The sequence below is a fragment of the Pelodiscus sinensis genome, chromosome 5, assembly GCF_049634645.1.
Source record: "Pelodiscus sinensis isolate JC-2024 chromosome 5, ASM4963464v1, whole genome shotgun sequence".
In the NCBI taxonomy this organism is placed as follows: domain Eukaryota; kingdom Metazoa; phylum Chordata; order Testudines; family Trionychidae; genus Pelodiscus; species Pelodiscus sinensis.
The window spans coordinates 5,921,098-5,934,752 of NC_134715.1; the positions used below are offsets into that span (position 1 = coordinate 5,921,098).

The 13,655-nt window shown below is 41.3% G+C and overlaps 1 protein-coding gene across 6 annotated transcripts in view; it reads right to left on the reverse strand.

Moving 5' to 3' along the window:
- Positions 1 to 2,710: 2,710 nt before the first annotated feature.
- MTHFD2L (methylenetetrahydrofolate dehydrogenase (NADP+ dependent) 2 like) overlaps positions 2,711 to 13,655 on the reverse strand; it is a 57,520-nt gene continuing 46,575 nt past the window's right edge. For 5 of the 6 annotated variants that reach the window (XM_075929377.1, XM_075929375.1, XM_025185810.2 and 2 more), the window contains 2 exons: positions 9,987 to 10,112; positions 2,711 to 4,315 (listed from right to left, as the gene is read on the reverse strand). In XM_075929377.1, the coding sequence (XP_075785492.1) occupies positions 4,203 to 4,315; positions 9,987 to 10,112 (239 nt within the window). In that variant the 3' untranslated portion in view covers positions 2,711 to 4,202. Of the gene's footprint in view, positions 4,316 to 9,986; positions 10,113 to 12,217; positions 12,493 to 13,655 lie in introns of those variants that run through there. The other variant, XM_075929376.1, reaches the window with a different exon arrangement.

Below are 13,655 nucleotides of genomic sequence, written 5' to 3' on the forward strand. Positions count from 1 at the left end.
GGGCACGTGGCTTACGAAGAGAGGATGAAGGATTTGGGCTTGTTTAGTCTGCAGAAGTGAAGAATGAAGAGGGATTTGATAGCAGCCTTTTACTACTTGAAGCAGGGCTCCAAAGAGGATAGAGCTAGGCTATTCGCTGGCAGAAGGATGCTAGAACAGGGATTGGTAAGATTTTGCCCGGGGGCAAGATCCAGCCTGCCAGCCCTCTCAAATCTGGCTTGTGGCCCACCCCACTGGACCCTCAGGCAGGGAGCAGCCCCAGAGCTCAGAGCGGCTGGCTGCTCCATCTGCCTCTTCGTGATAGGGGTTGGAGGAAGCTTTGTGCACTGCAGACCCCCTCCTTCACCAAAACTCCCTCTCAGGCTAGGTCTACACTATAGGCTTTTTTCGGAAAAAGCTACACAAATTGCACTCCACAATTTGCATAGCTTTTTCCGATTGCTTTTCCAGAAGAAGCTTCTCCGCCATTTGGCTCCCCAAAAGAGCGCATTTGCTCTTCTGGGTTTTTTTTTTGCGGAAGAGCAAATGCGTTCCCTGGATGTGGCAGAGTTTTTTGGTATCCCAGAAAAACTCTGCGGTGTAGACATACCCTCAGACCCCACACTCTTTCCTGTACCCCATCCCCAAGCTTCCTTCTGCACCCAATCTCTGCCCCAGATCCTGCACCCCTTCCAGAGAAAAGTGGAGCACTTAACCACTTCCCAACATTTTGGAGTGTCCCCTCAAAAATTATTGCCCACCCATAGGCTGGAACAAGAAGCAATGGTCTCAAGTTGCAGTGGGGGAGGTCTAGGTTAGATATTAGGAAAAACTATTTCACTGGGAGAGGGGTGAAGTACTGGAAAAGGTTACCTTGAAAGGCAGGGGCATCTGCCTTCAAGGTTTTTAAAACCAGGCTTGACATGGCCATCTCTTATTGAGATGATTTAGTTGGGGCTGGACAAGGTAACCTTCTCTGTCTTTTTCCAACCCTAATCTTCTACAATTCCATGAACCATGCATGCCAAGAAGTTTCCTTGGAACTGCCTGAAAATGCAGGCACCGAGCCATGCTTTGATTGGAGTTATGTAGATGAGAAGCAGAAAGCCAGAGAGGAAATGTTAGCATGACCTCCCTCAGAAGGAAGCCAAGTGAGCGTCTCTTCGGGCAGGACAGGAAGGTAGATGTAGAAATGGTGCGAGAGAGAAAACAGACTCCTTCTGTTTGCTTTTATTGTGTGCAGGGAAACAGGACTCCCTTTACCTTCTTTGTAAACAAACAGGGTTGCATTGACACATTTATCTCACTCGTAACACCCATTATTTCCTAATGGAAACAATCCTGCCAGGCCCTGCATATTGGCTAACAGCTCAGGCCAAAAGGACACCAGGAACCAGCCACAGAAGTACCTAAGATGGGCCAGATACCTGGAAGATAGTCCTTCATCAGTTACATTTCTATTAGTGTTTACAATTAAGACCGGTCCCTGCCAGGGTCACTAATTTAATCGGATGCATTAAACTACACCCTGAGCCAGCCAAGCACTTACACGTGCAAGAAGTCTCATCGCTCCTCTCGTACACTGTCATACAGAACATTAGCAGCCACGTCCACTTGCTCCACAGAGAGCTCCAGTGAGGGACTAGCATTTCACAATGTAAACATACCGTGATACAAGTCTCACTATCTCAGGTTATTTCTCTGTGTTGTGTACTTTTCACTGATCCAAGGGATTAGATTCAGAAGCTTCACCTGTCGGGAGAGAAATGTATGCTGGCGTTGTCCATTCTAATTCACTTTCCTGGGAACACAATACACCCAATAGGTGTTTACCTTTTGAAGGTGTGCTGAGTCATTCATGGGGCGCAGCTTGTGTTTTATTGCCTATGTGGATAACCCTTGCCAGTAAGTCACAACTCAGGAGCACTGCTGGATCAAGCGAGCTTTACTTTCTAAATCTATCCACCCATCTACTCACTCAATAGGGACTTTACTGTACTAGTACTGTACACACAAGATGGCTTCTTTATCATCAGTAGGTTCAATAGGATTGTTCCTGATCCTGCACATGCTTGTGTGTGTATTTAAATTGAAGCCCATGCCTAAGGCTACAGTATGGACTTTACAGCAGCACAGCTGTACCACTGCAGCTGCATTGATATAAGGTCTTCTGTGTAGCTGCTCTATGCTGGCAGGACAGTGCTCTCCTGCCGGCATAATGAAACCAACCCCAATGAGCCACGGTAGCTATGTTGTCAGGAGACGCTGTCCTGAAGGCAAAGTGCTGTTCACACCTGTATTTTTATCGGTGAAACCTATGCTGGTCTGAGGTCTGTTTTTCACACCCTGATCGATAGAAGTTTTGCAGATTAAAGTGCTAGCGTAGACAAAATCTGGTATCTGCAGGACTGGGACAGATTTGCGCATGGGTGTTGCCACTGTTTATGCCTGAGACTCCTAATGTTCTCCCTACAAAACACATATTCCCGATATTATAATTTTATTCTCTTCATTTGGCAGAACAATTTTGTTTCCTTGGTTTATACTGTTTTGGCTCCCATTAATTTTACTCCCATTAATTTTTCTAAATATGCAGAAAAATGTTAGCATACATCTATGCTTTTACTTTATATTTTTGTATTGTATGTACTGTTGGAGAAAATATCAGGTAGTTGGTGTGTAAAAACCAAACAGAAAAAACATCATAAGAAAAATCAGTACAATGTAATTTTCTAACTTCTTTATTTTATAAAGTGCATTTTTAAATTGAAGAAACAGTCAGCATTATATTTGGGCTTTTTTTCATTCATACAATCTACAAACTACTGGCAAACATCAGTGGCTCATGATTACAGTAAATCATAAGATGTCTCTACAGAGATTTAGAGATGTAAACAATGGCCAATTCTGACTTCAGAGGAAGCTGAAGTGGGCACTCTGTATTGTTAATATATGCAATCATCAGAATGGCTTATTATTGGTACTTATTGGCATTCCCATTTTAATTTTACATTGTATTTGTTGACTAATTCAGTTTTGGAAACGATCCTCTCTCTCAAGGAACGAATAAGCGAGCATCAACATTTTTATTCCTTCTTTGAATGCAGATAAATATTCCCTATTCTCCCCAGTTTACCTTTTATTTTTATAGCAGTAGTGTCCTCTTCCCAATGTCATCCTTCTGTATGTAACTGTGGTCACTAAAGTTAATAGCAAAACTCCCATGGGTCTAGGATAGGACCTTACGGCAGAGATTAAGAACATAAACTAATCTCAGAAGGAGAGAGGGAATGTAGTTCAGAATTTTAAACACAACTATTTCATTCTGGTTGAACTTTTTCTCCCTTTTATGTTACCAGTGACACATTTCCATATTAGGTTACAATTTACATTTATTAATCCCAGTCCTGATCCTACTACGTGATCCAGGCAGGATCACATTGTGGGATCACAACATATCAAACACTGAGCATGCTTAAAAGAATACAACACACTGCATGCGTATCAATACATTTGGTTAACAAAGCCTGGATTTTGAAGTAGACGAAATTCTGGTTCCCACTCTAGTGCCCGTAGCTCCCACTTATGTTTGGGTATGTCTATAAGATCAGAAATTGGCCTTTTGTGCATAATCTTATTGTAATTTTAAAACCATACATGGTGAATGTGAGCCCTTTATGATTTCTGCATTACTGACATGCAGTTGAATCTTAGGTTTGAACCTTGCATTTCTTGTACATGCACAACCTCCAACTGACATCAAAAGAAGTTTTGGATTTAAAGATTTAGAATAAAATTTTCAAAATACATGACATGGAAACCGAAGTTCAATTTTCAAAAAGTGATCTAGCACTTAGTGGCTTCATTAAATTTCAATGAAGTTTAGGTTCATAGCTGATTAAGAACTGCTAACTAATTGCTTTTGAAAATAGGACTTAGATGCTTTTGAAATGTTTACTCTTAATCATTTCTTTCTAAACAAGATTGACCCACGGAAAAACCAAACATGTGAAAGCTGTGACTGCGCTTTGTTTTACTCACAATTCAGCTGCGGGAGGTAACATAAGGTATTGTAACATTTTGTAAATCATCCGATTCATAATATTTTAAATGAAAAAAAATAAATACAATGTAGAAATAAATATATTTGTAGTAAAAATAAATGATTTGTGTATCAATAAATAGAATAACTTGGATTCATTTTGCAATGTTGCAGTACATTTCTAGTAAATGAGCTTTTTAGCAGTAATGAGTGTGTTTTTCAAGAGCATGGCGACAGTCATAGGTCCGACTCCTCCTGGGACTGGAGTTATAAAGGCGGCTTTCTTCTTTACCTCTAATAAACAGAAAAAGAGAGCCTACTGTAAAATATTTCCAAACAATACATTTTCCAAAGCTCTACTATATCAAAAGTGTGCATGATTTTACTATGTCGTCAGCTGGAAATCAGGGGTACAGCTCAAGAAAGTTTGGGAATCTCAATTGGGAAATAAATAAGGAAGTCCAAGTCACCTGACTGTTGGACAGAGCAACAGAGGGGCCTTCACCACCATCATTCTAAAAAGGTACAACCAGCAAGGAAGCAGTTGAGGACTGAGTCCTGTGAGTCCAACCCCTCTCCTCAACCTGTCCTACTGCCTGCGGCCAGAATACTTATTGTCCAACAAAGAAAAGGGAGGAGTAAAAAAAGAGAGGAATTTACTGGTTAACATGGCTTAGAGATCTGGGATAAGACCAAAAGACAAACTTGGGGCTGAACGTATCCAGTATCTCAAGTAATAAATTCTCACGGGGTTATCAGTTTTACATGATCAGTTTGTTCTAGAGGAGACTATGCGCGCAGACTGGACCCGTATGCCTGTGCAGAGTCCCAGCAAAATTTCAAATCAAAGAAGCAGTTGCAAACTACACCAGCAGCCCAGTCACAAACCCTGAAACATTACACAGGATTAGGACATTCTTTCATTACTCATGAGAAATACTAATGTCAGCATCCAGGACATTTAAAAAATTGCCTTAAGGACACAGGTGAAATGGAAAACACAGGGTCATGTTAACCTGTTGGCACTGGGAGATGAAATTTCTTGACACAATACGCTGCAGGTTGAACCTCTCTAGTCCAGCACTCTCAGGACCTGACCGGTACCGAACCAGATAATTTGATGAACTACGTAAGGTCAATATTGTCAAGCAGCATTCCCAGCATTTCCACTGCTTGCTGGGCTCTTAGAAAACATTAAGGGGTAAATTAGAGCTAAATAACAGCGGAGAACACTGAGTGCCAAGACTGGTGGCTTGTAAACAAACTTTATGGGACCATGGGAAACTTGGCCACACCCATGATAAGTGGACATCTAGCTAACTAAAATCATGCTGGACCACAGATGTTTCCAGACCAGAGAGTGCCGGACTAGAGAGGTTCAATCTGTACTTGTATATTATGCATAAGGTTAACAAATAGAACTCCGGGATCAGCATTTGCAAGAGAATCACTTAACTTTTGGAAAGCCCATCAAATGATGCAACCATTAACTTATGTGCTAGTTCTGGCTATTCTATGTGACATCTCTATTTCTGCACACAACTTTCCAGAATGCTGGAGAGCTTGTGATTTTTTCAGGTTGTATATCTTCACCTCCCTAGTACCAGCTTCAGAATTGGTATTGCTAGCTCTTAAGTAACTGCCAGAAATATCAAACCCTGTTGTTCCTGCCAAATGCATTAAATAGAACAGAATGAACTGAAATTGCTAAACAGCATTTGCCACTGAGCTGAACTCTGCATAACGTGTGGACTCTGCTGGAGAACAGTTTGGGAAAGGCATCTATTCACAGCATATATAGGTGGATTAAGAAGCAGCATCTCTTTTTCCTAAGTGGACCATGTTTGCCTCTGATGTAAATAGGCATATCCCACCAAAGTCAACAATGGGGTGAAATTGTACCATTATTTTCAAATTAAGCATTATATGAGATCCATGCAGATTAAAGGCTAGAAAATTAGGCAGCAAAAATATGAGGAATAAAATTTAATTTATATGTATCTGGTGCTCAGTTGGTAAGTAACACAAAATATCTTGAAAAAACCACTGAGAGAGGAAATGAGGGGTTGATGTTAATTTAATAGACAGGATGTTAATTTTAATGTTACAAACAATTAATTATCAATGAAGATATCTGTCCACACTATTTTTGCACTTAGGGTCTGATATACTAGCCCAGCAATTCGCTCCTAGTGTGAAGGCAGCTTATAATGGCAAAACTGAGCTTTTACCTTAGTTTGTTTGGGAATGAAGGGGTGGGGACTGAATAAGCTATAATGGCAAAAGCTCAGTTTTGCCAGTTTAGGGCTATTACCAGCATAGCTCTGTCTGGGGTCACACATCATCCTATGCCTGACCAACGCAGCTAGGCCAGCAGAAGTTTTTTCTTTGGAGCTAAGACCTGATTGTCAGAGGTGCCCAATAGCCACCTCTGTCATTGCTTTCAAAGGGCACTGTCTCTTTTGGTACTAAAGAACAGATCCAGAATCAGAACTACCTGAGTGAGTGAATGTGTGAATTTGAGCAACATCTAGATAGAAAAATGGCTTTAATAGGTTTGGGTTGTAGTAAGTATATTGAGCCAAATTAAGCGTTCGTACAAATATTGAATTGTTGCAGCCATCAAATTTACTATCTGCTACAACGTCCTTATTGATACAGACTGCAGCCTTCCTGCCAAATCTATGGTACCCCAGACACTGGAAGAAGGAAGGGAAAAGAAGGTTTTTAGGTAAGGATATCCTAGGCACATTAAAAGTCAGTATTGAGAAAAGACCCAACCTGAACTTGTGGGGGAAGAAGGGGACAGAGTTCACTTGTCTCTGATTTGCAGGAGTGGAGGTTTTCAAAAGCATCTAAGGGGATTAGGAACACACGTCTCACTGACAGCCAGTGGAACCTGTGCTTAAGCCCCTCAGGTGGTTTTGAAAATCTCCCCTAGGAGTAAAAATGAGAAATACTTAAAAATGCAAACACAGTGATCCTTCGACATCAACCCCTGTACACAGAATACTTGGTGCACGATAAAGTGCTGCATGTGTTGGGCTGTACCAAAATACTTATTTCTCTTTTGAAATTTACTAAGCTATTTACTTTAATGATGCTCTGTGGAAAGGAGTGCCACAGGCTAATGATACAATGTTTTGTATGTTGCACAACTATTCCCTATCACCATCTGTATGGTTGTTTCCTTTAAGTTCCATCAGATATCTGTTTTTTCCTTATATTGTGGGGGAGAAATAAATATGAACACCTCATGATTTTGATCCTTATCTTCACTCAAATGTGCAGCATGAAAGCTTTGTGCAGCATGAAAGCTTTGTTGTATTGTAGTTTTCCTGAGCACAGAGATAAGCTTTATAAATACCACAAAGTAAAACTTTATAAAAACCTTCAAAAATAGGTCTAGAGAACCACCCCGAACTCCCTCCCTCAGAGGTGGGTATTCACCCCTCTGTCTACTTTTAAAGCATCAAAAGCTTATTTTACTTTAAAATAGCATCTTTCAGTATTGTCAGAGCAGGGAATCCAAGATGTTAGCTATGAAATGGCAACTACCCTACTGTTAAAGGGTACTAATGCCACAGGTGACCTCAAAGCATTCTGCTTGATTAATCCAAGCCACACTTATACCTTTCTCTTAAAGGAAATTTACATTTGGATTGCCAAAAGAGAGTTAATTCCCCTCTTTCAGTTCTAATGCATATTTTTCTATATAAAGGATGGATTAATCATGGGGAACAGCAAAGATCAGGGAGGCTGGGAGGATGGAGCCAGGTGACACTGTAAATTCTAACTGCATATTGGTGCTGGCCATTTAAAGCTTCTGATATTCAACTTTAAAAAATATCAGATGTATATAAATATGAAATTCAGCCAAATGGTCAGATTTGTATACTAACGGATTATAATTCAGGGAATCAATTTATTCGCAGTATGATACGCTGATCAGTTGAAGATACTATTATTAGTAAAAACTCATATGTAGCTTAAGCACCTTAAAGAAAAATGGAAATATTTAATAACCCAGAATATGATTACAATATAATGTTCATTTGCTATAATGGCTTGCTCTACTTTTTAACCTCTAAGTCAAATAATTTGTATACAAAAGTTTTATTTTACAGCCTATGTGCATTAGATTGTTGCTGGTTCATTAGTATCGGTGAAAGTTTCACTAAATCATTAATCAAAACAAAATAATTTCCCTATGGCAATATGCAACTAAGTACTACCTGTAACTTCAGTGGCATAACTCAAGTGAACAAAGTGAACAAAGTTCCTCCCTCCTTCTGGGATCTTCCCTCACCCCAGGTAATCCTGAGGAACAACCCACAGCAGAACTTGTCAAGACATACACAGCACAGCAATATGTCTGCATATACAGAAACTTTGAATCATGACCTGGACATCTGGATATAGCTTTATACTGTATTCAGAGTGTCAGGCAAATCTTTTAAGAAGTCAAGAGAAATGTGGCTTACACATTTAAAATGTGTTTAAGCAAATTATGTTTCCTTGTACATAATAGTAATTTGTGGAACTTTACTACATTTTGTTGCAGTTCTGAACATCTATGTAACATTTTTTGTAATAAGTAAAGAATGGTAAAATGGTACCATATAAAGCTGAAAGTGAAGAGAGCTATTTGCTACAGTTATAATGTTCTATACATCGCTATTTTAAACATGCAATTATACAAATACACATGTGTCCAAAATATATCTAGGATGAAACCTGTTGCTCTACTCAGAGTAATTTCATTGATTTCGATAGATCGTTATGTGTGAGAGTAAAACAAACAGGAGATTGTCTAGTTTAAATGTATGTGAAGCTATAGTAGTTTTTATAAACATTTTGAATACAATTGTGCTGTTGGACTCAGAGCTTGTATGCCAAGACTAATTAAAAAACATGTAAATGAATTTTGTGCATTTCAAAATGAGGGACCAAAAGCTAGAATATGGATAGGCACAAGCTTCCCACACACAGCTCTGCTAATAAACTTTAATTCTGAACTGTAACAATCCTGCTATTCCAGTCTAGAGTTTCTCTTAAGCAGACTTTGTTAAAGAAGACGCATTGTGCAGTTGTTTGGCAATATATTGCATAAAATAGGAAAGTAAAACGAGATCCATGTGCACATTGTCATTTGTGATCTAAGATAGGGTTGTTTGCATGGATATTTTCTGGAACAAACTATTTATATATAGCAAGTCTTAGTAGGAGAAAATTACTTAAGCAAAATACAGTATTCCAGTGGAAGTGTGGAGAAAACCTTAACAGCAGTAGATTGACCAGTGATACCATAATACATACTATATGCCACAGGAGTCCCTAAGTTGTTGAGGCATGGGAATAGTTTCTCTTAGGTTTGTCTACAGTACCCACTGAATCAATGGGCAGCGCCTGATCTGGCAAGGGTTGATTTATCACGTCTACTATAGACGCAAGAAACTGACCACCGAGCACTCTCCAGCCAACTCCAGTACTCCACCAAAACAAAGAGCATAGGCAGAGTTGACGGGAAAGCATCTGCCAGACTCACCACAGTGAAGACACTGCAGTAAGTAGATCTAAGTACGGCAACTTCAGTTATGTTATTAATGTAGCTGAAGCTGTATAACTTAGATCGATGGGCTACAGTTGTATGGCCTTAGTGGTCATAGACACAAGAGGTCTAAAGGGAGCAGGGAAACTTGGAAAGCAGGTGGCACCACAGACTTTTGCCATTGCTTCCCCTCAGTGCCAGCATGTGTTTTATAATTATACAGACCAGTCTCCTTTAAAAACAATCAGACTTTGGCTCTTTAATGGAGTACCTATTAAGCTTAGATACAACTTCTGGCTTCTTCAATATGCTTCTTCAGATGAGAAGAAAACATTTTATTTGACAAAAAATGAGAGAAAGTGAAATTAATTTAAGATAACTAGATACCTTAAACCCAATTTATCCAGTTCTTACCTTCAAAGTCCACATCCCCTACTAATCTGGGTTTCCCGGTCAGAGGGTCAAGGATATGATTGATGCCCACATCAATTACAGCTGCACCTTCTTTAACCATATCAGCTGTAATCAACTTTGGAATACCTGAAATCATAAAAAAATATTTGATTAACACATCCAGATACAGACTTAGGTAATCTGCTCTTTTTTATAGCAAAAAGCAGGAAATCTGGTTTTGGGACGGGGTGGGGTGGGGCGGGGGAGGTTAAGTGTCTATGAGGGTCAGAAAAGATGTCAAGATGCTGTGTCTAAATTGAGTAAATAATTTAAATTAGGCTATATCAAAATTCTACAGCACATTCCTGGATTCTTTGATTTCTCATATATTTAACTGTAAGACACTTGACATTCCAACCATTTGCCTGAACAGCATGCAATATTGTTAACTTAAAATTTGTGTCAAAGCAACATTACTATTCTAGAAGCAGATAAAATACTGCAAGTGTCTGATATCTACATGCAGCCACTATGAGATCTAGCAAGACATTGTGGACTCAAGATATGCAGGGGACACACAACTCTTATCTTTCACTACCTATAACACCACTGTCACAAAGTTAACCCAGTACCTGACTGAGATCAGTTCATGGATGAAGAACAACTATAAACCTCAGCTAGTTGATGTTATGCTATTGGCAGAAGTAAACACAAAGATGTTTGCAGCTATGAAACAATCTCCTGTGGCTGAAGATACACACACGCTCACAGGTTAGACAGTCCACATTTAGGAGTGCTCTTGGATTCCATGCTGATGCTAAGCATGTCCAGAACAACCTCTATAACACTAATAAATCATGCTACTACCTATGGCTAGTTAGGAGATTGCATCCCATCCTGTTGGATGATTACTTGGCCTCAGTAATACATTCATTCATCGTCTTCTAGCTGGACTATAGCAGTTCAGTCCACCAGGGCATGGAGCCCTGAGCAAGTGAGAAACTTGAATTCAATTCAAGTGCAAGGTGCACATCTTCAATCAGCCATCACTAATAAAAACACATAATAAATATAAAGACAAAGCCTCACATTATTTTCCCCCACCTCAGAGAGAAGATGAAAGAACCACACATGAGAGATGATAGTTCGGCCACTTAATCTATAATATATTTGAGCGTTTGTCTGTCTGTGTTCATTTGTTCAAGAAATGGCAAGAGCTAGGACCACCAAATTTGGTATACAGCTTCCTCTTACCATAGCTTAAAGCAAGGGTTTGGTTATGTTAGGAAAACAGGATGTGCCTGAAATGGGACTGCTTCTCCTAAAACCATATAGAAGCGAGACAAAAATTACCAAGTGGGTCAAAGGGGCTGGATGGGAGTATGCCTCCGCCCCCCATATCTAGGGCTGCCCCAGCCCTGAGTCTCCCACTCTATAGATGTGCTTTAGAGAGGATGGGAGGGGCTGCAGCTCCCCTCCCTCCTCTCTCCCTGATTCATACGGGAACATTTCTGGCTGTTCCCCTTTGTCAGGGAGCGAGGGGAAAGTGCACAATTTGCTCCATTCCTCATTCTGGCTGCAGAGTGCAGTGGGCAGATGAACCTGGACCTGTCCAATCCAGGGAACGTGCACCCCTCCTCTGGCTGTGCTGGCTGGAGCCGCAGCAGCCATGGAGAGGCGCTTCTCACCTGGTCCCAGGCTGCTGTGGTGAGAGAGGGCTGGGGTAGTCCTCTCTCGCTGGAGCCACCTGCACGCTTAGCCCCGCCCCAAAGCAATGATTGAAATGGAGGATGTACATCTCCATTGTATTTTCCAATAAAACAAAAATTGAGTTGAGTTAAGGACCCGAGCAATGCCAAGTAAACCTTCTAATATGTTATATTTGTAATGTAACTTATTGCTATGACTTTAGAGACAACAGCAACTGATCTGACTAGCAACATAGGATGCGTAGGAGGATATGGGGTATATGTGCCCCCCTAGATGGGTCATATGCCCCTCTAGATTTTAACTGCTGAATCCGGGTGGCCTCACTTTGTTCCCTCTTTCTGTAGGCATGGGTCACCTCCGGACTAGACATCAGCTTGTTCTTAGCTAGGTAGATGGTTAACTAACAGTTCCCATGACTGTGAAGACAAATGTTATATGACACCTACACCATTATATGGTATTGAAAAATAAAGTATAGAAACACTTGTACATTACCTACACATTCTATTTTACATGGTCTAATAAGAATAACATGTAATTCCTTTAAGGGTACCCACTCAAAGCTGTTTTCAATTTTTTTTTACCAATTATATTACATAACACCCCACTTTTTAAAGGAGAAGATCAACCCATCTTTAAAATAAAATACACCCTGCTTTGTGAGTTATGGGAACACTTCCATTAACTTCTGACTCTGCCACTCTTTAGCAATATGTTCTATTTTACAATATTTGAATGAACATCTGCAGTATCCCTCAGAGGTATTATGTAATGGGTTTCTCTGATCCAATTAGCTGGCAGGAATGATTTGAGAGACCTGTGGGAAACAGGAACACAGAAAGCAAAAAAATGAGTGTTTCTGTATGCAACCAGTTTTAGAGGAGAAAGGGAATGCTATGTGAGAGATGGGGGGACACATTTCTCTCTCTATACTGTAAATAGATGAGCCTGAAAATCTAGGTACAATGTTGAAAAAGGCGAATTTTCTAATATGCTTTCCAATAACTTTTGAGAGGTGGTGGCCTATGTCTATTTCATCAAACCACTGCACGATACATTGGAAGTTGTACCGGTAAGTCTTATGGGGGAAATATCTGAATGGCATAGGGATAAAGTCTTATTCTACAACTCTTATTAACCCCATAGGCCAACAACTTCATAGGTGGTAAGTTATATGGGCCCGTGGAGACCTGACACCAGAAATTCTTGGTCCAGTGCTGGGCTCCACGAAAACTGAAGCAGAACACTGAGACCCTGGCCCTGCTCCCCCCGGTGAGAGGGACGCACATGTCAGCAGTGGAGGTGAGCGAGTGGCTGGAAGCTGCTCTAACCCCGCTGCATTGCCAGCAGGGTCACTGGAGCGTGGCAGGGAGCACATTGGGGGCAGCAGCACCCAGACATCTCCAACTTCCCAAGAGCCACTGCCAGAGGAGGGTGCCTCCATGCAAGTGGGGCACTCCCCCCCATACCCTGTAGTGCACTCCACTCCCTCCTGAGCCTGCACCCTCTTCTTCCATGTCCCCATCCCACCCCAAATTCCCTCTCCCCCTCCAGTCCCCAAATTCTCTCCCAGAGCCTACTCCCAGGACCCCCACCTTTTGCCCCAGGCCACAGCCAGCATGCATCCTCCCTCCCAGAGCCTACCCTGTGCACCCCACCCTGTACCTCAATCTCCAAATTCCCTCCCAGAGCCTGCCCCCCTTAAGTCCACACATTCCCTGCTCCAGTCCAGAGCCTGCACCCAAACTCCCTCCCAGAGCAACACACCCTTCCCCCACCCACATTCTTAGGCAGGCAGTAGGGGGAAGAGTTTGAGTCGGGGAGGGACGCAGGTTCTGGGCATTCTGGGCATCACAAACATTTTTGCAAGCCTGCCACCTCTGCCTGGCACTTTCCACATACAGACCTCCCACAACTGTGGTCCCACCACAAAAGGAGTGGGGAGGAAGTAGGTTCATGCCCTGAACTCCCTTCGTCTTA